A 23,670-nucleotide genomic window follows, 5' to 3' on the forward strand; every position below is an offset into this window, starting at 1 on the left:
GCCGGGCGTGGCCAGCCAGGTGGAAGCGCGAGCTCTGCGCAGTCACCGCGGTCGTCCTGCCGGGCCAATAGCGGAGCGGGCGAGAGGGGGCGCGGCCGGGCGGGGCGGGGCGGGGCGGGGCAGGTTTTGGCTGCTCCCGGCTCGGCTCACGTGCGTAGGGCGGCTGGAGCCGGTGCCTCCCGGTTCCCCGCCCGCCATGGAGCGGCTGACGTTACCTCCTGGCGGCGCGGCGGCAGTGGACGAGTACTTGGAGTACCGGAGGTGAGGCAGAGCCTCTGCGGAGCCAGGAGGCCGGTCCGATCCCCTTCGCGGGAGGGGTGCTGGAGGCGCGGGCAGGGGACAGGCGCTGGTTGGCCTTGGTTCCCGGAATCCCGTTCCCGGGCTGGTGGAGGTGGCTTACTTTGATTGCAGGCTTCTTATTTCTAGTACTGTGATGACACGCAGTTCTATTCTAGTAAGTCTCTTCCGAGGCAATTTAAAAGATCTCCGGCTCTGATCCCTTTGAGAAAGAATTATTAACTCCAGATTTACGCAAAGGTCCATTGTTCTTTTCTTAACTGCCCTTGTAGATCACACGTTGAGTACACCTGGCCTGTAAAAGCAGACATCAGGTTTGCATGTTCACTTTGTAATAGGGTGGGACTTGAACTTCCAAACGTACCCCGGACCACGAGGTGCTGGTTTTAGGAGACTGACTGACTGGTTCTAGAGAAACTCTTACCCGGGAACTGGAAGCGCAGCCGCCCCTAGGGCTTTTGGTAGTGACTCACTGCCTGGGGCCCTGACAAAGGCTGGTGTACCTGCAAGAATGTGTTCTTTTTTTTTTTAAGGTCTCCCAAGAAAGATTTTTGACAGTTGGGAAACTGTGTGAGAGGCAGGTGTGTGTGTGTGTGTGTGTGTGTGTAAAGGGGAAGTCAGATGATCACTGCCTCAGTGGGAAACAGGTGCAGCTTGAAACCTGAGCCACAGGGGTTGCTCCATCTCAAGGTGGTCCCGCCAAATCCCTTGGGTAAAGGGATTGCTATCTGACTGCTCTTCCCTCGAACTGTCTAGGTGGTATACTTCTGAGTGACGTCCAGAAATATCTAGTAATTCTGAGCCAGAAAAAATGAGGATGAGAAGCTTGATGGGTCAGGTCCCATTCCCTTTTAGGTTCACATAAGGCCAAAAGTCCCTAACAGCTTATACCGAGCTTACCTAGGGCAGAGCTGCTCCTTTCGCCTCCAGTTCTCCAGGCCTTTTCCCTAGGAGCACTATGCTGGGTCCTGATGTTGACTGGACACCTCAGATACTTAGATGTTTAGGTATGTGGAATGTGGGCCTTCAGTTGTAGTCTCATTCCTGGCCTATGAAATGTTGGGGCCTGGGGCAAAATTATTTTCCAAACATAAACTACTTGAAATGGTTCTCTGTAGAAGTTAGAGCCTTGCTGCTCATAGTGTAGCCATCATGGACCAGCAGTGTAAGCGTTGTTGGGGAGCATTGCCAGCCCCATTGAGACATATTAATCTGAATCTGCATTTGAACTAGATCTCCTGGGGATTCTGTAAATCAAGTTTGAGCAACACTGTTTAGAACTATATATAATTAATCTCTTTCTTTAAAAGTCTGCATTGATCTTAAGGTCTTTTCAGTAGCTGTGGATGTACTTCTTAATAGCTGTAAAAAGGTGAAATAGCCCAAAACTTAGCTCAGAATAAAATGCCCTTAGTTTTATTATTTATTTATTAGTATGTACCTTAATTATTTAAGGAAGAAAGTTGTGATGATTTCATAGCTTCTGTATTGGTTTTTATTTTATCTACCATAGCTAAAGGCTTGAAAGTATGAGAAAAGGCACTGACTGCACTAAAAATTATGTAACATTCTGCAAATAACACTTTCCGTGACTTTTAAAGGGAGTATGTTCAGTGAGAAATTTCTTCAGTTTTGACCACATGCTTTTGATTATGCTTCCTTTTTTAACAAGGAGGACAATTCTTAATTTCCTAAGAAATTAAGAAATAGCAGTAGCTTAATTTTTCCCATAAAAATTTGAGGTCTTACTTCCAGAATTAGAAAATGATATGCCTGATTACTCAATGCATATGTTAGGTATGAAGTGGTGCAGATCTAAGGGTGTTTGTGGGTTCTATCATAGTTTAAACTTCTGGCCAGGGTTTGGAGTCAGGTATGGACATTAATCATGTTGTCTTCAGCATGGATGATTTTTGTACTATTTTGTTTTGGGGGCAAAGTATATTTAAAGGAGGAAAATATTAGAATTTTTAGCAGTTTAGTCTCCAACTTTAATGTGAAAAATGAGCATGTTTACTTCAGAATCAAAGAAGAAATTGAGATGAATATGTGGTAATTCTCCAGTGATAAACCTGGATCTGTGAAGTCGGATGTTATGAATTCATTGACGGTATTATTTATAATCCTTTTTCTTATGGGAAGCAAAAACTTTATTACTATTGTGTGTAATTTTGCTATTAATATGAGCCTAATGTAACAAAATAAAGCCAAAGCAGTCTTTCTTCTGACTATACATTTGACTATACAAGTATAGTTTAATTTTAGAGTTTATTATTTTTAACCCAGAAAAGAAATACACATGGCTTAAGAGAAGTATCTTTTGTTGTAGAATTGTTGGTGAGGATGACGGAGGGAAACTTTTTACTCCTGAGGAATATGAAGAATACAAAAGAAAAGTCTTACCTATGCGTTTACAGAACAGATTGTATGTGAGTTGGCAGTCACCCACGGGAATGGATTGTAAACTTGTGGGTCCAGAGACACTGTGTTTTTGTACACATAGGTAAGATATTTTATTGCTAAGTTTTCTGGTGATTAGGAAACATAAAACTGTAGCAGGGCATATCTTCCTTCTATAAATAACACTATTGATGATAATTGAGAAATATTTGAAAACAGGTGTTTATATAATATGGCAGAAATTATCTAAGGTTTTGGGGGCTGTATTTTACATTTTTTCTGCTGTATTTTGGTAGAACTCATTATGGAGTCCCATCACCTTAAGCATCTTTCCTCTTAGCATTGATAAGAAAGATATTGGTGCCTCCAGGCTTTGCTAGGGGTTTTTTAGTTTGGCAGGGGAGCACACTCACTCTGCCTCTCCCACCACTGGACAAGGTAGTAGAGAACGGGTCATCAGATTGCAGAACTGATTTTATTTTGTTTATTTATTTTTGTCAAATGTGTTTTAAAATTCGTTTTTATTGGAGTATATTTGCTTTACAATATTGTGTTAGTTTCTGAAAAGTGATAGTTACTCTGTCATGTCAAGACTCTTTGCAACCCCATGAACTGTAGCCCATCAGACTCCTCTGTCCATGGAATTCTCCAGATGAGAATACTGGAGTGGATTGCCATTCACTTCTCCAGGGGACCTTCCTGACCCAGGGCTCGAACCCAGGTCTCCTGCTTTGTAGGTGGATTCGTTACTGTCTGAGCCACCAGTGAAGCCCATTTTAGTTTCTGCTATGTAGCAAAGTGAATCAGGATATATGTATATCCTCTCTTTTTTTGGATTTCCTTCCCATTTACGTCACTGTAGAGTACTGAGTAGTGTTCCCTAAACTGATTTTAAAGTTGCTTGAGCTGATCCACACTAAAAAGTTTACCAATCTACAAATAGAAGCATTTTCCCTCACATTTACTAGTCTCTTTTTATATGTTAAGAAATGTTTTATATGAATACCTTTCTCTTTTATTTATACACACACAGAGGACTGGTTCCAAGACCCACCGTGGATACCAAAACCTGCAATACAGGAGACCCGGGTTTGATCCCTGTGTTGGGAAGGTCCCCTGGAAAAGGGAATGGCTACCCAGTATTCTTGCCTGGAGAATTCCATGGGCAGAAGAGCCTGGTGGGCTAGAATCCGTGGGGTCGCAAAAACTTGGACATAACTGAGAGACTAACTCTTCCACTGTTTTCTGGTAAACTTATGTTAGTTTTATCATTTATTCTTATGTACGTTTAGTGCCAGTCTCATATCTATGTACATATACATATCTATATACATATCTATAATGGTACAGCATAGAATTGAACTTCAAAATTGACCCAACATATGTACATATGTACATATACATATCTATAATGGTACAGCATAGAATTGAACTTCAAAATTGACCTAACCCCACTTGGATGGAAAAACTTCTTTAGTACCAGTTGCTCAGTGAGATCTCTGTCTAAATTAATTTTTCCCTATTATAAAAGTGAAACTTGGGAGGTGGGAAGGAGGTTCAAGTGGAAGGGGACATATGAATACATATGGTTGATTCATGCTTATACATGGCAGAAACCAGCATAGTATTGTAAAGCAATTATCCTCCAATTAAAAATAAATATTTTTTAAAAAGTATAAAAGAAAAGTGAAAACATTGGAAACATGGAAATGAAGAATACAAAGAAATGCAGAAAGAAGACACCACCTAAAGCCAGATGCTGTTAAGTTTTAACATGTGTATGTACTTTTTTTATTTACATACTTCAGTTCAGTTCAGTTCAGTTCAGTTCAGTCACTCAGTTGTGTCCGACTCTTTGCGACCCCATGGACTACAGCACACCAGGCCTTCCTGTCCATCACCAACTCCCGGAGTCTACTCAAACTCATGTCCATTGAGTTGGTGATGCCATCCAACTATCTCATCCTTTGTCATCCCCTTCTCCTCACGCCTTCAATCTTTCCCAGTATCAGGGTCTTTTCAAATGAGTCAGTTCTTTGCATCAGGTGGCCAAAGTATTGGAGTTTCAGCTTCACAGCATCAGTCCTTCCAATGAATATTCAGGACTGATTTCCTTTAGGATGGACTGGTTTGATCTCCCTGTAGTCCAAGGGACACTCAAGCGTCTTCTCCAACACCACGGTTCAAAAACATCAGTTCTTCGGCACTCAGCTTTCTTCACAGTCCAATTCTCATATCCATACATGACTACTGGAAAAATCATAGCTTTGACTGGACGGACCTTTGTTGGCAAAGTAATGTCTCTGCTTTTTAATATGCTGTCTAGGTTGGTCATAACTTTTCTTGCAAGGAGCAAGTGTCTTTTAATTTCTTGGCTGCAATCACCATCTGCAGTGATTTTGGAGCTCAAGAAAATAAAGTCTGTCACTGTTTCCCCATCTATTTGCCATGAAGTGATGAGACCAGATGCCATGATCTTAGTTTTCTGACTGTTGAGTTTTAAGCCAACTTTTTCACTCTCCTCTTTCACTTTCATCACGAGGCTCTTTAGTTCTTCATTGCTTTCTGTCATAAGTGTGGTGTCATCTGCATATATGAGGTTGTTGATATTTCTCCCAGCAATCTTGATTCCAGCTTGTGCTTCATCAAGTCGAGCATTTCTCATGGTGTATTCTGCATGTAAGTTAAATAAGCAGGGTGCCAATATACAGCCTTAGTTGTTAATTATACGTGTGTATAAATATTGAAGTAGTTTTTCATGACAGAATCATGGAAGTGTTTCCGCACTGTTCATAGTAATCGCACACAAGATTTTTAATACCTCCTTGATACTCCAGCTAATCCAGTTGTGTTTGCCATGTTTTCCCCAGAGCTCCCACAGAATTTCAGGGGCTCACCAGCTGGAGGGGCAGCTAAGGGGAAGGACAGACTCCACTTATGGCTCTTTACCTAGTGTTAGCCAGTTCTGTGTTATCTATTTTATATAGTATTATGGTCTGTAAAAGATATTATTTGAAGAAATGTTTTCACTGTTAGAGTTAGAAAACTGTTTTCTTGTAATATACTTATCCATTCCTTTATTATTAGTTTGTGTTGTGTACATCACTATTTAAAGTACTGTTGCTAATACTACCCTTATGCACAGAGCTCTTTATATACATGGAATAATTTTCTTAGGGTTTATTTATTTCAAAAATGAACCATCTGGCTTAATGGATGGATCTTTTTCTGTTTCTTGAAACCCTATTAAATGGGATTGGTTCTTTGATAACACTCTTTACAGTGTTGTGAAATATGTACAGTTTTTAAAAAAACTTTGACTCTCTTTGCTAAGTGAAAAAGGTATGTTATTATTATTTTAACTTATGTTACCTAGTATAATATTGAGAGTAATAAATTTAATATGATTTTACTGAGTATCATCTAATGAGAAGGAAGCCAGTGGTCTGAGAAAATTACGTACAGCATTTTAGCAAAGAGTTTTGGCTTTTAATGGTGTTAATAATTTATTTTGAAGTTTAAAGTGTAAGTATATTAAAATAAATTATATTAATATGTGTTTATTGAACTTATTTCAATTTTAAATAGCAGACCTGTGAAAATAAATGTAAATAATACACTTTGATAAAGAGAATTTCATGAGCTTTTCTTCATACTTGTGGGTTGTGTTTCTATATTAAAGAATCTGTAATAGTATTTTAAGAGAATTATATGCTATATCTTTGTTGCTGTGAAAATTCTCCTTGATTAAAAATTTAGATGGGTGAAGATTTTCTCTGACCAAAGCAACGTAACTGACAAGTACTGCATTTTAGGGGAGTGTATTTACACCTTACTAACAAGAGCAATGAACAAAAAATAAAAATGAGAAAGAGTCATTTTGCCTGTAAGAGAATACCAGTTGTAATTTCTGGCAGTATCTGCATTGTGCTATTATTTCATCCCTTTCATTTCTCTTAGGTATAAGCAACATAACACTGACTTTGAAACGATTCCCCCGCAGCGCCCCATCAGTCTGCCTTGCCAAGTGAGGGGCTGCCCTTGCCGGGCTTACTTCTACGTGCCTCTGAACGGCACACAGCCCATTCGCTGCAGATGTAAGCACTTTGCCGATCAACACAGTGCAGCGCCTGGCTTTGTATGCAATGCCTGTGAGTTACATTATGATCAACATATAAACAGAATGCTTTTATCCCCTTACTGAATGTTTGATGTGTCTCTGTGCCAATTTCATTCAGCTACAGTCACATTGGACAACTGGGAATGATTTGATGAACACATACTCTAAAAGTTTGTGGAAAAACTTGGTTGTTCATATGCTTTTAGTCATCGACCTTAATCTCTAATCTCATGTAATTTGAATAAGGTTAAGTAGTAGTAATAGATTTTAAAGAATTACTAGACACGATCTAATTCACAATTTCAAATTCTGGATGTTCTACCAACTGAATTCCATTTACAGAATAATCATCCTTAAAAAGGATTTTACAGGTCTAAAAATTTTTTATGATTCACTTGCAGATTATTATGTTTCTGCATAAAACATGGTTTGATGGGAAAAACAAAATGTAGCTTGATGGTTTTAACACTTTGTAGGCAATAGCACCCTTATCTCAACGTGCTTGTGCTGTGCTCAGCCCCTTCAGTCATGTCGGACTCTTTGCGACACTATGGACTGTAACCTGCTTGGCTTCTCTGTCCATGGCATTCTTCAGGCAAGAATACTGGAGTGGGTTGCCATGCCCTCCTCCAGGGAATCTTCCCGAGCCAGGAATTGAACTCCCATCTCCTGCCTTAAAGGCAGATTCTTTACCCACTGAGCTGCTGCTGCTGCTGCTAAGTTGCTTCAGTCGTGTCTGACTCTGTGCGACCCCATAGACGGCAGCCCAGCAGGCTCCCCCGTCCCTGGAATTCTCCAGGCAAGAACACTGGAGTGGGTTGCCATTTCCTTCTCCAATGCAGGAAAGTGAAAAGTAAAAGTGAAGTCGCTCAGTCGTGTCCGACTCTTAGCGACCCCATGGACTGCAGCCTACCAGGCTCCTCTGTCCATGGGATTTGCCAGGCAAGAGTACTGGAGTGGGGTGCCATTGCCTTCTCCGACCCACTGAGCTACTGTATCTCAATACCTGTACCCAAATCCCAGCCACTGTTTCATATGCTCTGTCCCTTGATTATCCTTTTAAAAACCCTTTGAAATAGGTAGAATTTTTTTAAATTAGCTCCAGTATTTTTCTTCAGGAGATAGTTTTCCCAGTTCTCTTTGTAGTATCTTGAATTGAAATCTTATGATTAAATATATTATAAAACATTTTTATTGACAATGGCAGACATAAATTGTTTCACTAAGTATGGAAGTATTTGAATAAAACTTATTTATTATGTGCTTTGGTTTCTGTACGTATTTGTCAAAAGTGTGAATGTTTAAGGGTTTTGTAATGGTATATTCTGGACTGTATTTCAATATGGTTTGTATTTTTATATATAGTGATTCATTAAGATATAAGTAACATGCTAAAAAATTCATACACAGTTGAAGGGTACAGTTCAATGGCTTTTATATTCAAAGTTGTTCACCATCACCACGATAAATTTTAGAATATTTTCATCACCCCCAAAAGAAATTTCATATCCATATCAATCATTCCTTATTCCTCTTACCCCTCAACTCTAGACAGCCAGTAACCTACTTTCTATCTCTGTGGATTTACCTATTCTAAGCATTTCATGTAAGTGGAATCATAGAGTATGTGGTCTTTCCTGACTAGCATCTTTCACTTAGTATAATGTTTTTATGATTCATCCATGCTGTAGCACACATCATTACTTCTTTCCTTTTTTATCGTTAAACAATATTCCATTGCGTTCTTTCTGTATCTGTGAGTTGGCCTTCCATTATGGCTTTTATGGGGAATTGACTCAGGGACATGTTTCCACATTATTTCTTCACTACTGGGTTGTCCCCCCGCACCTGCTTTTAACTCAGTATTTGAGGAGAGGGCCTTCACTTCCTAGCTCTCCAGTGTTTTTAGCCCAGTATCCTTTAGTCCTAGTTAGTTTTTCCAATTTTTTGTTGCTGTTGTTGCATACTCCCTTATGCTTTAGCATCTTTTAGAAATAAGAGCAGTGGCTGGAGGAAAGGAGTTCAGGGGTAGAGGTAAGCACTGGCGTCAGAGGACAGTGTATGAAAGATCCAGAATTCAAGTGGTTTGGGCCAAGCTAAGTTAGTTTAGAGGGCATATAACTAATTACCTATATTTGAAAACATTGAACTCCTTTTACATTTTGATTCAGGTTCTAAGTGTTCGGGATTTCATAGTTGCTTTACTTGTGCTTGTGGTCAGCCTGCATATGCCCATGACACAGTAGTGGAAACTAAGCAAGAAAGACTGGCTCAGGGAAAACCAGTGGGGCAGGACGTTCCTTATGCAGCAATGGGAGGATTAACTGGCTTCAGCTCGCTGGCAGAAGGCTACATACGATTAGATGACAGTGGAATTGGTAAGTGATGATATATGAACTGTGAGCTTGTCATTTTGCTTTTATGTGTGCTAACAATACTGAAGCCTTATATTTGTTTTGCACTTTAAGTTATTTATGTTATTTTCAAAAAAATTATCTCATTTTATTTTTATTTTTTTTTAAATGTTTTATTGTCATATGCAATGTTTGATTATTAAAGGAAAATTAAAAAACATAAGAGGAAAGATCCTTGTTCATGGTATTTAGATTATCCTGACTCACAGCTTCATTGTTTGTAATAGTGAAATAATATTTATTTTATTTGATGTGATACAGTTTACCTGTTACCCTATTGTATGTAAGTTTCACCATTATAACTACCTCATTTTGGAAACATAGGCTTTTGTACATGTGTACGTATACACATGCATGTGTGTATGTGATAGTTTCAGGTGAACTGCAAAGGGACTCAGCCATACATATATGTGTATCCATACTCCCCCAAACTCCCCTCCTGTCAAGGCTGCCATATAACATTGAGCAAAGTTCCATGTGCTATATAGTAGGTCCTTGTTGGTTATCCATTTTAAATAGAGCAGTGTGTACATGTCCATCGGAGAAGGCAATGGCACCCCACTCCAGTACTCTTGCTTGGAAAATCCCATGGACGGAGGAGCCTGGTAGGCTGCAGTCCATAGGGTCGAGAAGAGTCAGACATGACTGAGCGACTTCACTTTCACTTTTCACTTTCCTGCATTGGAAAACCCACTCCAGTGGCAACCCACTCCAGTGTTCTTGCCTGGAGAATCCCAGGGATGGGGGAGCCTGGTGGCTGCCGTCTATGGGGTCACACAGAGTCGGACACGACTGAAGTGACTTAGCAGCAGCAGCAGTACATGTCCATCCCAAACTCCCCAACTATCCCTTCCCCACATCCTTCCCCACATCCTTCCCCTTTGCAACCATACGTTCATTCTCTTAAGTCTGTGAGTCTCTTTTGTAAGTATCTACTGTAAATACTTCTGTTTATGTGGATTTTTGGTTTTATTATAAAAATTATGTAAACATAAGTGAATATTTTCTTGTTATAAAAGATTCAAATAATAGAGATGAAGTCAAATCCCTCTGGAACATTTCTCTTAACCCCAGATTCTTTCGTGAAAGTGAAGTCGCTCAGTCGACCCCATAGACTGTAGCCTATCAGGCTCCTCCGTCCATGGGATTATCCAGGCAAGAGTGCTGGAGTGGGGTGCCATTTCCTTCTGCAGGGGATCTTCCCGACCCAGGAATTGAACCCGGGTCTCCCACATTGCAGGCAGACACTTTACCATCTGAGCCACCAGGAAGATTCTTTAATAGAGGGTAATTTGCTGACATCAGTTGATTTGTATTATTCTTTTTAGCATACATTTTTTTATAGTTTACTATTTTTAACTTAAAAAATTTTTTTCAAAGCATTATTATACCAGGACATACAAATCTCTTGTTTTTTGTAATTGCTTCATAGTATTCCACATTTTATGTGTATATATATATAAACTGTGCTTAGTTGCTCAGTCGTGTATGACTCTTTGCAACCCCGTGGACTGTAGCCCACCAGGCTCCTCCGTCAGTGGGGATTCTCCAGGCAAGAATACTGGAGTGGGTTGCCATGCCCTCCTCCAGGGGATCTTCCTAATCCAGGGATAGAACCCGGGTCTCCCGCATTGCAGGCAGATGGATTCATTACCATCTGAGCCACCAGGGGAAACCCATATATATGTATGTATGTGTGTGTATATGTGTGTGTATATATACACACACATATATACACACACACACATATATATTTGTATATGTGTACATCAATTTGTAGATGTGTGTGTATATATATATATATACACACACACATAGCAGTTTATCTAAACGTTTTCCTTGTTCATGGTTATTTAGATTATTTCCATTTTATTTATTTACTCATTTTTGCTTTTGAACTTGCTTCCTTGTGTACTATGTAAATTTGAGTCTACATAGTAGGTGGATGGAGAGAAGTGAAATTCTTGGGTTGAAGTGTCTGCATATGTGAAATTTTAATACATTCATTCTGTTGAATTGCCCTTCAAAAATGCTGTCCTTGTTTATACTTACTCTAGTGATGTTGTAGTTTACCTATTTCCAAACATTTATACTGATCATTGATGTCATTACCCTGAGTTTTATTGCCAGTCTGATGTGTGAAAATACTGTCATTGTTTCAGTCGGTTGATTTCCCTGGTTATTAGTGAGAGGGGAGTCTCCTTATATTCAGTGGCCATTTTACTTTCTGTGAGTTGTCTGTTCATATGCTTCACTCATTTTTATGTTTTATATTTTCCCATTGATTTATAGGAAGTCTTCTTATACATATATGCTGTATACTAATCCTTTGTATTTATTTTGGATGTTTTTTCTTCCAATACATCATTTGTCTTTTGAGATTTTGTTGTGGTTTTACGGTTTTTAAACGTTGGAGGCAGGCCTTACCCTACTCTCATTTTATAAATATGCTTTCCTTCACTTTATTTAATTTTTTAAAATTCCATTCCAACTTATTTCATTTTACTTTAATGCCTAATTTTTCTTTTGTTTTTATGTTTAGCTTTCTCTTGTATCTGGAATTTATTTTTCGTGAAAGAGTAAGGTGTGTATAACTTCAGTTTTTGTCCAAATTGATGACAAGTTATCCAAAAACATTTTTTCCCAAATAATTTGAAACTTTATCTTTACTATATTCCATCATACTTATTTTATGGCATTGGCTTATTTATCTATTTTGTGCAAATATTTCATATTTTTAATTATTCTTCTTCATAGTGTGTTTTGATAGTTGGTTAAATTCTTTCTGTTTGTGTTCTTTTTTCAAGATTGCCTTGACATATTTATGTATTTTCTTCTCTTGGTTATTTTACAACTAGCTTGTTAAATTCCATAAATAAATTCTTTTCAGTTTTTATGGATACATGATTGTATTAGGCTCATGCGTCTGTTACAGAAAACCCAATTATCAGTGGCAAACAAAAAATGATGGTAGTGATGTTACTGATAATTATGGCTTTGTACTGCCAGGGTTTGGTCCAGCCTCTTTATGTCTATTACCTCATTTAATCCTCATAACTATTCTGAGTGAGGTGCTATTATTAATCCTTTTTACAGACAAGGAAAATCAGTGCAGAATAGTAAAACATCTATTCTGTGTTATTCAACAAGTAAGTGGTAGGGTTGAGCTCAACCCAGAAATTGTTCTGGTCTCATTAGTCTGCCTCATTGTTGTCTATTTCTGTGCAACTACTCTATTGTTTCCATAACTACAGCTTTATAGTAAATTACTACGTATGACTTCATTTTATTACTTTAGAATTTTCCTGACCTATTCTTTCCTTTCAGTTTTTTCAGAACTTTGATATTATTTTTGAAAAAATTCTATTAGTTGAATGTTTAGATTAATATAGGAAACATACTGTTTTAAAATATTGAGTCTTCATTTCTTTGTTGTCTTCTGTATAATTACATGGAATTCTCAAGTTATCTGCATAAAAGTCCTACACAATTCTTAATTTTATTTCTAGGTATTTCATCATTTTTTGTAGCTATGATACATGAGTTTTTCCCTTCCTTTGTATTTTCTAGCTGATTATTTAAAAAAAGGAAATATTTTAGGCAGCTTTTGTTACCAGTCATTATTACTTAATCTTAGAATTTTGAATGTAAATTTTTAGTTGATTTTGCAAATATTATTGACCCTTGAACAACAGGGGTTTGAACTATGAGGGTCCACTTATATGTGGATTGTTTTCAATAGTAAACACCACAGTACTACATGATCTGCAATTGGTTGAATCTGTGGAACTGGAGATACAGAAGACTGACTATAAAGTTATATGCAGATTTTGACTGCATGTAAAGGATTAGTACCCTTAACCCTTGCATAGTTCAAAGGTCAACTGTAATGATATTTTTGCCTCTTCCTTTCCAATATTTATGACTCTTTTATTTTTGATTAAACAAAATGGCCGGTACTTTATGAACACTGCTAAGTAATAGTGGTAGTAGCCAACATCTTTGCCTTTTTGTGACTATTGGTCTTTTATCACTTAAGCATCTTTATAATAGAAAGAAAGGAAACCTCCCCCTTTTGACTCCTGAGGGATGGTGGGTGTAAAGAGAGGTGAGAATGAGAAGAAAAAACATAACATGTTTTTGTCCTGATTTTATATGTAGGGGAGCTGGAGCAGAGAGAAGTCTGCCCTACTAGCCATGTACAGTCCTGGGTAGAGAGAACCTCCTGCTGGAATTTGGTTCCTTTGTGAGGCTGAAGGAGGCTGTGATTCCCAGCTCATAGTGGGTGCTTGGAAGGCAGCAGAGCTGTGAGGCAGCAGGCCTGCCATGACATCTGTCATACCAAAGGGCAAAGGTGACAGCAGAGCAGAGCTCGATGTGGGTCTCCTGAGCTCTGGGGAAATCGGTAGAAAAAGAGAGGCATCTGAGAGGTCTGGGAGGCTTCCTGTGCGACAGTGTTAGGCTACCAGGCCCTGAGAAGCTGAGAGATTAAATTCCAACTTAAGGCCAGCCTTTAGCACCTGACATCAGTAGTGCACATAGCAACCAGAGGACACACAGGGACCTGGCTGGACCTGAGCCCCCTTGTCGGATCTTCCCACAGGTCACAAGAGGGAGGAGCTGGGAAAGAAGGGAGCAGGAATCTGAAGGCCTGGGCAGTTGTCCTGAACAGCACACTGTTCACTTTATAGGAAAGGATTCAGTTTGAAAAGCAAATGGGACTAAAAGTTTATTTCCTCTCCTTTACCCGTGGAAGGGGACAGGCATGTAGGGGAAGGGTGACGTTTATGAAGTAGAGCACCTACCACTTCTCTCTGCAGTTTCCGTCCTTTGGTCCAGAAGTAGTGTATTTAGCAGTAGGTCTTTGTAGGTTGTGGTTTAGGGTTGTGGACGTTTCCTCGTTTTATTGAATAAGTTTTCTTTATTTTTGCATTCCTTGTCTTTAGATGGTTTCCCAGTGAGGAGTAGAGGAAAAATACGTTTATTCAGCCCTCTGCAACTAGAGGCTTTTTTTTCTCTGAATGTCTCACTTTTTATTATGTTTTTTGACTGTGTTAAGCTTTTATACTTATTTGCTCATGTATAGTTATGTTTTTGTGTAATTTTTTTTCTGTGAAAAAGATCTCTCAGAAATGCAGAAATGCTTTTACCCATTTGACTCTACTTTATATGGCAGATAAAAATCTAAAAAAAATTTCTTTTTACAGAAAGGATTTTTCTAATGATTCTACTGGGGTTCTAATTTATTTCACTTTTGAAATAACTTATTTGTATCCTAACAGAGATTTAGTTTTCATTCTTCACATTTTTGTCCTCAGGTGCACCATCAGCTGAATTTTTAGACTCTCCAGTTACGGCCATGGACCACCCATTTCTAAAGGCATTTCAAGCATCATCTAGCTCTTCTCCAGAAACGCTAACAGGTGGTAATGAAATTAAACTGAAAAATATTTTTGGTGTTAGTAAATAAGAATGTAAATTGATATATTTTCCAGATTACTGTTTTTCCCCCAATATTACCATAATTTGATTATCATTTTTCTTTCCTATTACCCACGCACTAAGAAAAAACAATAAACTTAATTTTTAACTTGGAAAAACTGCTAAATTATGAAGATTCTGATAATACTATAGTTTGGAGCTTTAAAACCTTACTCTGGTTCATGTAATTGCTTTGATGTCTGAATAAGAGCAGCCTCTAGTGGACTAATTGCCTTGATCCTTGATACTTTAGGTTCTCCCAAGTAAGATGTAATCCAGTGATAATTATAGGTTAGCAAGGTTTTATTATTCCTAAATTACACATAAAAATGAATGGAATTTATTTTTAAGCACTTTATTGCATTTTCTTTATTGTAAATAAGAATAAAAACAATGAAGGACTATATGATTTATGAGGTACTTACTATTTAAAAGTATTTTTAAATAAGAATTTTCCTTTTATTTTCATACAGCCTTTCCACAAAGAATTTTAAGGCTGCTTACAAAACAACACACAATGAAGAAATTATAAAATGTAGACAGAAGAAATTAAAACTAAAACAAAATGACATAATTGTGTCTTTTTTTTTTTTAGTTAAGGTATAGTTAGTTGGAGATGGTTAAAAAATTATTTCAGTTGTGAAAAATTTGAAAGCAGATATTAGCATCACTTATGGTTGCCTATGCAAACTGTCTAGTCCATTCAGGTAGCTGTAACAAAATGCCATAGATTGGGTGGCTTATAAACAACAAAAGCTTACTTCTCAGTTCTGGAGGTGGGGAAGTCCAGATAAGGGTGCCGCATGGTGGTGTTCTGGTGAAGGCCTCTTCCTGATTCACATGCACTGCCCTCTTGTGTCCTCACATGGTAGAAGGGTTGAGAAGTCTCTGGCGTCTCTTTTATAAGAACACTAATCCCATTCATGAGGGCTCCACCTTCATAACCTAAGAACCTCCCAAAGGGCCCACTTCCTAAGATCATCACACTGGGCATTAGGATTTCAACATATGCCTTTTGGTGGTGGGGGGCACATACATTCAGACCATAGCACAAACCTTCAACTGTTACTTCTGTGCATTATCTGTTGTAGGGTTACATCAGTTTTTAGTTATAAAATGTAAAATGTAGTTGAAGAAAACTGAGCACTGATGTGAAATAGCTATATGGTGTTATTTAATAGTGCTTCCCTGGTAGCTCAGATGGTAACAAATTTGCCTGCCATGCAAGAGACCCAGGTTCAGTCCTTGGGTTGAGAAGATCCCCTGGAGAAGTGAATGGCTACCTACTCCAGTATTCTTGCCTGGAGAATTCCATAGACAGAGAAGCTTAGCTGGGCTACAGTCCACTTGAATATCTGGAGAATGTTTACCGATGAACATTACTTTTTTAAAAACACATATATACATTCTTTTTAATATTTCCATTATAGTTTCTCACAGGATATTGAAATAGTTCCCTGTGCTATGCAGTAGGACCTTATTTTTTTTTTCATCTGAATGTAATAAGTTTGTGTCTAACAACCCCAAACTCCCAATCCTGTCCCTTCCCCCTGCCCCCTCAAACATTACTTTTGTCTTATGATGCTTTCTGAAAAAGAGGGAATAGAATCAGTGATTCATTTAGATAATTTCTGGTTTGAAAAGTAAAATCACTTGGTAGGAGGAAAGTTTTTTTTTCTTTCTATTTTTTATTTAAGAATTTATAATTATATCAAATGTTACTTATTACAGTTGGCCCTTGAACAGCACAGCAGAATTAGGGGCCCCAACCCCTGTGCAGCTGAAAATCCTTGTGTAAGTGTATAGTTGGCCTTCTATATCCGCAATTCCTCCACATCTGGGCATACAACCAACCTAGTGTCGTATAGTACTGTAGTAGGTATTTATTGAAAATTACCCAAGTGGATCCACACAGTTCAAACCCATATTTTTCAAGGGTTTGTACTGAGATTTGATTTTCCTTGTTAGTAGGTACAAGTAGTCAAGTTTCTTCCTTAAGGAAACCGGAAGAGGACGATATGGCTTTCTTTGAAAGACGATACCAGGAGAGGGTAAGTCTGTTGGAAAATCTGCTTACATTAAGCATTTACTTGTAACAGAGATACTGTAGGGCAATTATATATTGATTGTGGGTCATCATTAAAATCTTTACTTATAGCTGGTGTTAGGTCTTGAGGCTTATTTAGAATAATTCAGAGAGAAACAGCTCTGCTAAAAATGATATTAATGGCCCACATACCACAATGGTGTGATCAGTCACCTAGAGCCAGACATCCTGGAATGCGAAATCAAGTGGGTCTTAGGAAGCATCACTATGAACAAAGCTAGTGGCAGTGATGGAATTCCAGCTGAGCTATTTCAGATACTAAAAGACAGTGCTGTGAAAGTGCTGCACTCAGTATGCCAGCAAATTTGGAAAACTCAGCAGTGGCCACAGGACTGGAAAAGGTCAGTTTTCATTCCAATCCCAAAGAAGGGCAATGCCAAAGAATGTTTAAACTACCACACAATTGTACTCATCTCACAGGCTAGCAAAGTAATGTTCAAAATTTTCCAAGCTAGGCTTCAACAGTATTTGAACTAACTTCCAGGTGTTTAAACTAGATTTAGAAAAGACAGGAACCAGAGATCAAATTGCCAACATCTGTTGGATCATAGAAAAAGCAAGAGAATTCCAGAAAAACATCTACTTCTGCTTCATTGACTACACTAAAACCTTTGACTGTGTGAATCACGACAAACTGGAAAATCCTTAAAGAGAATACCAGACCATCTTACTTGACTGCTGAGAAATCTGTATGCAGGTCAAGAAGCAACATTAAGAACCAGACATGGAACAACAGACTGATTCCAAACTGGGAAAGGAGTATGTCAAGGCTGTATTTTGTCATCTTGCTTATTTAACTTATATGCAGAGTATATCATGTGAAATGCCAGACTGGATGAAGCATAAGCTGGAATCAAGATTGCCAGGAGAAATATCAATAACCTCAGATGTGCAGATGACACCACCCTTATGGCAGAAAGCAAAGAGGAACTAAAGAGCCTCTTGAAGAAAGTGAAAGAGGAAAGTGAAAAAGCTGGCTTAAACCTCAACATTAAAAAAATGAAATTTTTAATTAAGTAGCAAGTATCCTTTTTTATCTGACTTTACATCAGAATCTATTTTGTCCTGACATGGAAGTTTCTAAGGGCTACTTCTAAGTAAAAATAAATACACCAAAATGTACAAATAATTCCAATTATGTAAAGACATTAAGCATATATATCTAGACAGCATATTAAAAAGCAGAAACATCACTTTCCAACAAAGGATATTCTAGTCAAAGCTATGGTTTTTCCAGTAGTCATGTATGGATGTGAGAGTTGGACCATAAAGAAGGCTGAGCACTGAAGAATTGATGCTTTTGAACTGTGGTGTTGGAGAGTTCCTTGGACTGAAAGGAGATTAAACCAGTCAATCCTAAAGGAAATCAGTCCTGAATATTCATTGGAAGGACTGATACTGAAGCTGAAACTCCAATACTTTGGCCACCTGATGCAAAGAACTGACTGATTGGAAAAGACCCTGATGCTGGGAGGGATTGAAGGCAGGAGAAGAAGGGGATGACAGAGGATGAGATCATTGGATGGCATTACCAACTTGATGAGTTTGAGTAAACTCTGGGAGTTGGTGATGGACAGAGAAGCCTGGCGTGCTGCAGTCCACGGGGTTGGCAATGACTCAGACAATTGAGTGAACTGAACTGAACTGAAATGAGATATCCAGTGAACTAGTGAAGTTGCTCAGTTGTATCTGACTCTTTATGACCCCATGGACTGTAGCCTACCAGGCTCCTTTGTCCATGGAATTTTCCAGGCAAGAGTACTGGAGTGGGTTGCCATTTCCTTCTCCAGGGGATCTTCCCAACCCAGGGATGGAACCTGTGTCTCCCGCATTACAGGAGGATGCTTTACCATCTGAGCCACCGGGGATGCCCATATATATATATATGTATAATGTATATTATAATATATATTATTAAGATATATATTATTATATATATAATATATATATATAGGCATCTCTGGTGGCTCAGCAGTAAAGAATCCACCTGCCAATGCAGGAGACACAGGTTCCATCCCTGGGTTGGGAAGATCTCCTGGAGAAGGAAATGGCAACCCACTCCAGTATTCTTGTCTGGGAAATCCTTTGGACGGAGGAGCCTGGCAGGCTACAGTCCATGGGGTCGCAGAGAGTATATACCTTATTGGGCAGCACAGAAAGTTCTTTTGGAAAACACTGATCTAAGCAAAAGAAGTGGTGATAGAATCTCAGGGGGAAAGATGAAATGGTCAGAGTGAGAAAAGGAGAGACTATTATTGCAGCATCATCAAGGATTTAATCAAATCAGTGTTCTTGGAAAACACAGACACAACTGAGCTTTAGTGTTTCCTCATAAGCTTATGAGGGGCAGGGTTCTAAATTCCTTCTTTCCCTCCTCCAGGAACTTGGGCAGTGTTGACTGCCTTGAAAACATGTGAATGGTATTTGCTTGTGGCAAGGTAAATGGGGGAGTTCTTATCTGTGAATATTTCAGGGGATATCCTTGGCCCATTCAGACCTAGAATTTATGGATTTATTGGTTGTAGTTTTATTATGACTCTTTAGCCTGTGTGATGAATGGAGTGTAAAAACTAAGAAACTAAAAAAAAAAAAAAAAAAAAAAAAACTAAGAAACTCAAACATAACAACTTTCTCTCAGCTGACCTGTACCGTTCACATCATTAATGCTTGTCTTAAACTCCAAAAAACTTAAGACAAGCACCATTGAGGGAAAAGGACAATTAGGAAGCTGAATCTGATGGGTTCAGGGCTGCCTTTAGAAAGCAGTAACATCCAAATCTGGTTTTGCTTTTTGCTAATTGGTATCATTGGGTGTGGGGAAAAGTTGGTTTTGATAATTGAAGCTTTTGTGGTAAAATAGCTTACTAACTACGTCTACATCTTATTGAAGAGTTGCTTCTTAGCTTGTTTTATATATCAGGTCAACTTGTTTGGTCTCTTTTCCCTATAAAAGGAGAATTGTATTAAGGAAACAATTATTAAAGGTCAACTAGTTGCAGGATACTGTGTTAATGCCAGAAAAATTTTTTTTAAAGGGAGAAAAAAGAGGTGTTTTGCCATTTGGACACTGTATTAGGGGAATCTATTTGCTAGGGGGGCTTCCCAGGGAGCATCTGCCTGACAATGCAGAAGGTGCAGGAGACCTGGGTTCAGCCCTTGGGTTGAAAAGATCCCTTGGAGAAGGAGATGGCAGCCTGCTCCAGTATTCTTGCCTGGAAACTTCCATGAACGGAGGAGCCTGGCGGGCTACAGTCCACAAGTCACAAAGATTCAGACACAACTGAGCACACACACACATTTGCTAAGTACCGTTTGAAATGAGCAAACACTGCTTTGGCTTTTGTTTGCATGTTTAGCATCTTTGATCTTTTTGATGTTGTGTGAAAGTGTTAGTCACTCAGTCATGTCTGACTCTGTGTGATCTCATGGATTGTCTCCTCTGACCATGGGATTCTCCAGGCAAAAATACTGAAGTGGGTAGCCATTCCATTCTCTGTGGGATCTTCCCAACCCAGGAATCGAACCTAGGTCTCCTGTATTGCAGGCAGACTCTTTACCATCTGAGCCAACAGGGAAGCCCTTTTTGATGGTACTACAAATCTAACACTTGACCCTAAATGAGAGGGGTGAGTGAAAGTTGCTCAGTTGTGTCTGACTCTTTGCAACCCCACGGACACCACAGTCCATGGAATTCTCCAGGCTAGAATACTGGAGTGGGTAGCCTTTACCTTCTCCTGGGGATCTTCCCACCCCAGGGATTGAAGCCAGGTCTCCCACATTGCAGGCAGATTCTTTACCAGCTAAGCAACAAGGGAAGTCCAAGGACACTGGATTGGGTTGCTGCTGCTGCTGCTGCTAAGTCGCTTCAGTCATGTCCGACTCTGTGTGACCCCATAGACAGCAGCCCACCAGGCTCCGCCGTCCCTGGGATTCTCCAGGCAAGAACACTGGAGTGGGTTGCCATTTCCTTCTCCAATGCATGAAAGTGAAAAGTGGAAGTGAAGTTGCTCATTCGTGACCGACTCTTCGCAACCCCATGGACTGCAGCCCACCAAGTTCCTCCGTCCACTGGACTTTCCAGGCAAGAGTACTGGAGTGGGTTGTATCCTATCCCTTCTCCAGCAGACCTTCCCTACCCAGGAATTGAACTGGGGTCTCCTGCATTACAGACAGATTCTAGCATTTATTGAGTGGTTATTAAGTACCTAGATTTATATATATATATATATATATATATATATATATATATATATATAAAATCTTATTTAAACCTTTGGAACAACCCCTTACATAGTACCTATTACTATGCCTTTTCTAGAAATTACAAAGCTGTTAGCTAAATAACTTGCCTCAGGTGGTTAATCACTACTTAAGGGACTTCCCTATAGCTCTGATGGTAAAGAATCTGCCTGCAGTGCAGAAGACCCAGGTTCAATGCCTGGATCAGGATGATTCCCTAGAGAAGGAGATGGCAGCCCACTCCAATATTCTTGCCTGGAAAATTCCATGGAAAGAAGAGCCTGGCAGGCTACAGTCCATGGGGTCGCAAAGAGTTGGACACAAAGCGACTAATACACACACAGGGAATTCAAGTACTTTCTGTCTGATTCTAAGGCTTATAATCTTTGTCTTAGAATGGAGTGTTCTTTGAGGGACCTACAGGTGGCCTGTTGACTACTGGTACAGAGTATAAGTGTGATATGAGTGTACAATATTTATTTTTGGTTGTGCTGTGTGGCATGCAGGATTTTGGTTCTCTGATCAGGGGTTGAACCTGTGTCATCTGCAGTGGAAATGTGGAGTCTTAACCACTAGACCACCAGAGAAGTCCTGAGTGTATGTATAAATGAGGTTCCCAACCAACTGAAAGAGGAGAGAGAAAGGGGAAAAAATGGGAAAGAGACTGAGGTGGGAGTCATTCAGTTTTATAATTTGGAAGTTATTTGTAAGTTGGTGAGATTGGGTAGACTGATTTTACTAGATCTCTTCTGCTTTCTTGGTATTATTCCTGTCACATTAGAAGATAAGAGGCCCTGCCTCCACCCACCCAGCCCCATAATTTCTCTTCCCTTCTCCTGCAGGGGCAAGGCAGTGGTGCTGCCTATGGGAATTGGTGTATGTGAGCATTAGTAGCAGTAAGAAGAAGACGTGTTTTGTGTTCTTTGGAGTCTTTCCACCACCCCCCCACCCCACCCCCCACCCCCCCTCCCCCACCACCCAGGAAAGACTGTGTTTCTAAAAGATCAGAAGGCTGCTTCTTAGGGTATGCAAGCTTCTTCTTTGTTTCAGTTACAGTGGAGAAAGACAGCCTTCTGGAAGGTAACTGTTGAAATGCAGAAATCAAAATTGTAGGAAACCGTCCTTTAAGCAGTATGTGTTCCAGGGGTAATCCAACTGGATTAGGTGTCTCCTGTAATGCTGTAGGGAATGTGCACAGGCTGGATCTAAGGTTAGGCATTCAAGCTTTTTTTTTTTTTCTTTTTTAATTTTAGAGGCAATTAAAAATAATCATTTCTCCAAATCAATATTCATTATATGTTATGTTGTTAAAATGCTTTGGTAAAGTTGAAATCCAACCATACTTGATTATGTTTGTAATTAGAAAATTTTGTCCATCTTTGACAATGTTTCACGCACACAGAGCCCTTGATAGGACCCCTCTCTGCAGGGTTCTTGCTTTTGTGCTCATTGTGTGAGTCCTCTGTTCAGTCAACACTCCTCAAGTCTCTTGTGTGCTGAGCTCTGTGTGTATATGTGTTTATGTGTGTGTGTAAGTGAGACTCTCAGCCTCTTCCCCGCTCTCTGGCCCACTCTCTCTGTCTCTAAGGTGTTGCTGAAGTCTGCCCTTGCTCTGAGATAAAGAGAAGAAAAAGAGGAGCAAGAGGGATTGGGAGCTTGCATACCCCAACAAACTATATTTTAAAAATTCAATTAGGTCCTTTCAACAATCAGGTTGTGGCTTTAGTATTTAGCAGCTTAAGAACTGCTAAATAACTGTGTAAAATGGCTGTGATAAATAAGACATGAATCCAAATGAGGTATGTACCACTTTTTTTTTTTCTTTAGGATGTTTTACAAATTATTATATCAACAAATATTTTAAATTTTCAGATAAAAATGGAAAAGGCTGCTAAGCAGAAAGGAAAAGCACCATTGCCATCAACAATGAAACCTTCATGAACACTACTGGGGAAATTAAAACCAGCATCCAAATATGTCTTTTGTGTGTTAATTATTTAAACATAATAATAGTTTATTTTTCCTCAAATTACTTACATTTTTTCTATGTAAAAATGTCTTTTGAATGTTGCCTTATTTAAATGTGACAGTACCTTATATTACTTTTACCAAAATTTATGATTTATTACTTTATATAAACTTTTTTCTCTCTCCTAACAAATGAGGCTATTTTCATGTTAGTCAAAACTTTAAAGTACAGTAGCTATTTTGAATTTATAATAATTTAACCTCTTCAGGCTACTTAAAAATGTTAAGATGTTATTGAGGGTTTGAACAAACATTTCATTCAAAATAGTTAAATTAAAATCCTTAGTTTTTTTATTTTCTAAACTTTGTAATTTTGATTTATGTTTTAAAATAAAAACTTTTAAAATTATATAATTACTTTCTAGTGGTATCTAATGATTTTTAGGTTGTTTTGTTAATATGAGGGGCTTTCCTGATGACTCAGATGGTAAAAAATATGCCTGGAATGCAGAACACATGGGTTTGATCCCTGGGTTGGAAAGATCCCATGGAGGAAGGCATGGTAACCCACTCCAGTATTCTTGCCTGGAGGATTCCATGAACAAAGGAGCCTGGCGGGCTACCGTCCATAGGGTTGCAAAGAG

At 38.9% G+C, this 23,670-nt stretch overlaps 2 protein-coding genes across 6 annotated transcripts in view; both read left to right on the plus strand.

Annotated features, from left to right (window-relative positions):
• The first annotated feature begins 138 nt into the window (after nucleotides 1-138).
• FAM221A (family with sequence similarity 221 member A) lies at nucleotides 139-23,034 on the plus strand. Of its 4 annotated transcripts, none has more exons than XM_027539338.1 (7): nucleotides 139-261; nucleotides 2,627-2,800; nucleotides 6,658-6,848; nucleotides 8,989-9,195; nucleotides 14,550-14,654; nucleotides 16,681-16,763; nucleotides 22,931-23,034. In XM_027539338.1, exons 1-7 carry the CDS (start codon nucleotides 197-199, stop codon nucleotides 22,997-22,999), a joined length of 894 nt encoding a protein of 297 aa, XP_027395139.1. In that variant the 5' UTR covers nucleotides 139-196; the 3' UTR covers nucleotides 23,000-23,034. The 4 variants fall into 4 exon arrangements, with proteins under 4 accessions (XP_027395139.1, XP_027395140.1, XP_027395141.1 ...); XM_027539339.1 differs by having other exon boundaries at nucleotides 16,684-16,763; XM_027539340.1 differs by lacking the exon at nucleotides 22,931-23,034 and adding an exon at nucleotides 19,200-19,257.
• Nucleotides 14,569-23,670, plus strand: part of STK31 (serine/threonine kinase 31) — an 85,482-nt gene continuing 76,380 nt past the window's right edge. The window contains exon 1 of one of the 2 annotated variants that reach the window (XM_027539336.1): nucleotides 14,569-14,654. The gene's annotated coding sequence lies outside the window, so the exon portion shown is untranslated. Of the gene's footprint in view, nucleotides 14,655-16,683; nucleotides 16,764-23,670 lie in introns of those variants that run through there. The other variant, XM_027539337.1, reaches the window with a different exon arrangement.

The sequence above is a fragment of the Bos indicus x Bos taurus genome, chromosome 4 (assembly GCF_003369695.1).
Source record: "Bos indicus x Bos taurus breed Angus x Brahman F1 hybrid chromosome 4, Bos_hybrid_MaternalHap_v2.0, whole genome shotgun sequence".
Classification (NCBI taxonomy): domain Eukaryota; kingdom Metazoa; phylum Chordata; class Mammalia; order Artiodactyla; family Bovidae; genus Bos; species Bos indicus x Bos taurus.

Excerpts from the sequence above, each read along its gene's own strand:
- FAM221A (XM_027539338.1), top strand. The coding sequence starts at position 197 with ATGGAGCGGCTGACGTTACCTCCTGGCGGCGCGGCGGCAGTGGACGAG. Across the intron at positions 2,801-6,657 it reads CTGTGTTTTTGTACACATAG|GTATAAGCAACATAACACTG; the intron begins GTAAGATATTTT and ends CATTTCTCTTAG. Across the intron at positions 14,655-16,680 it reads TTCTCCAGAAACGCTAACAG|TAGGTACAAGTAGTCAAGTT; the intron begins GTGGTAATGAAA and ends TTTCCTTGTTAG.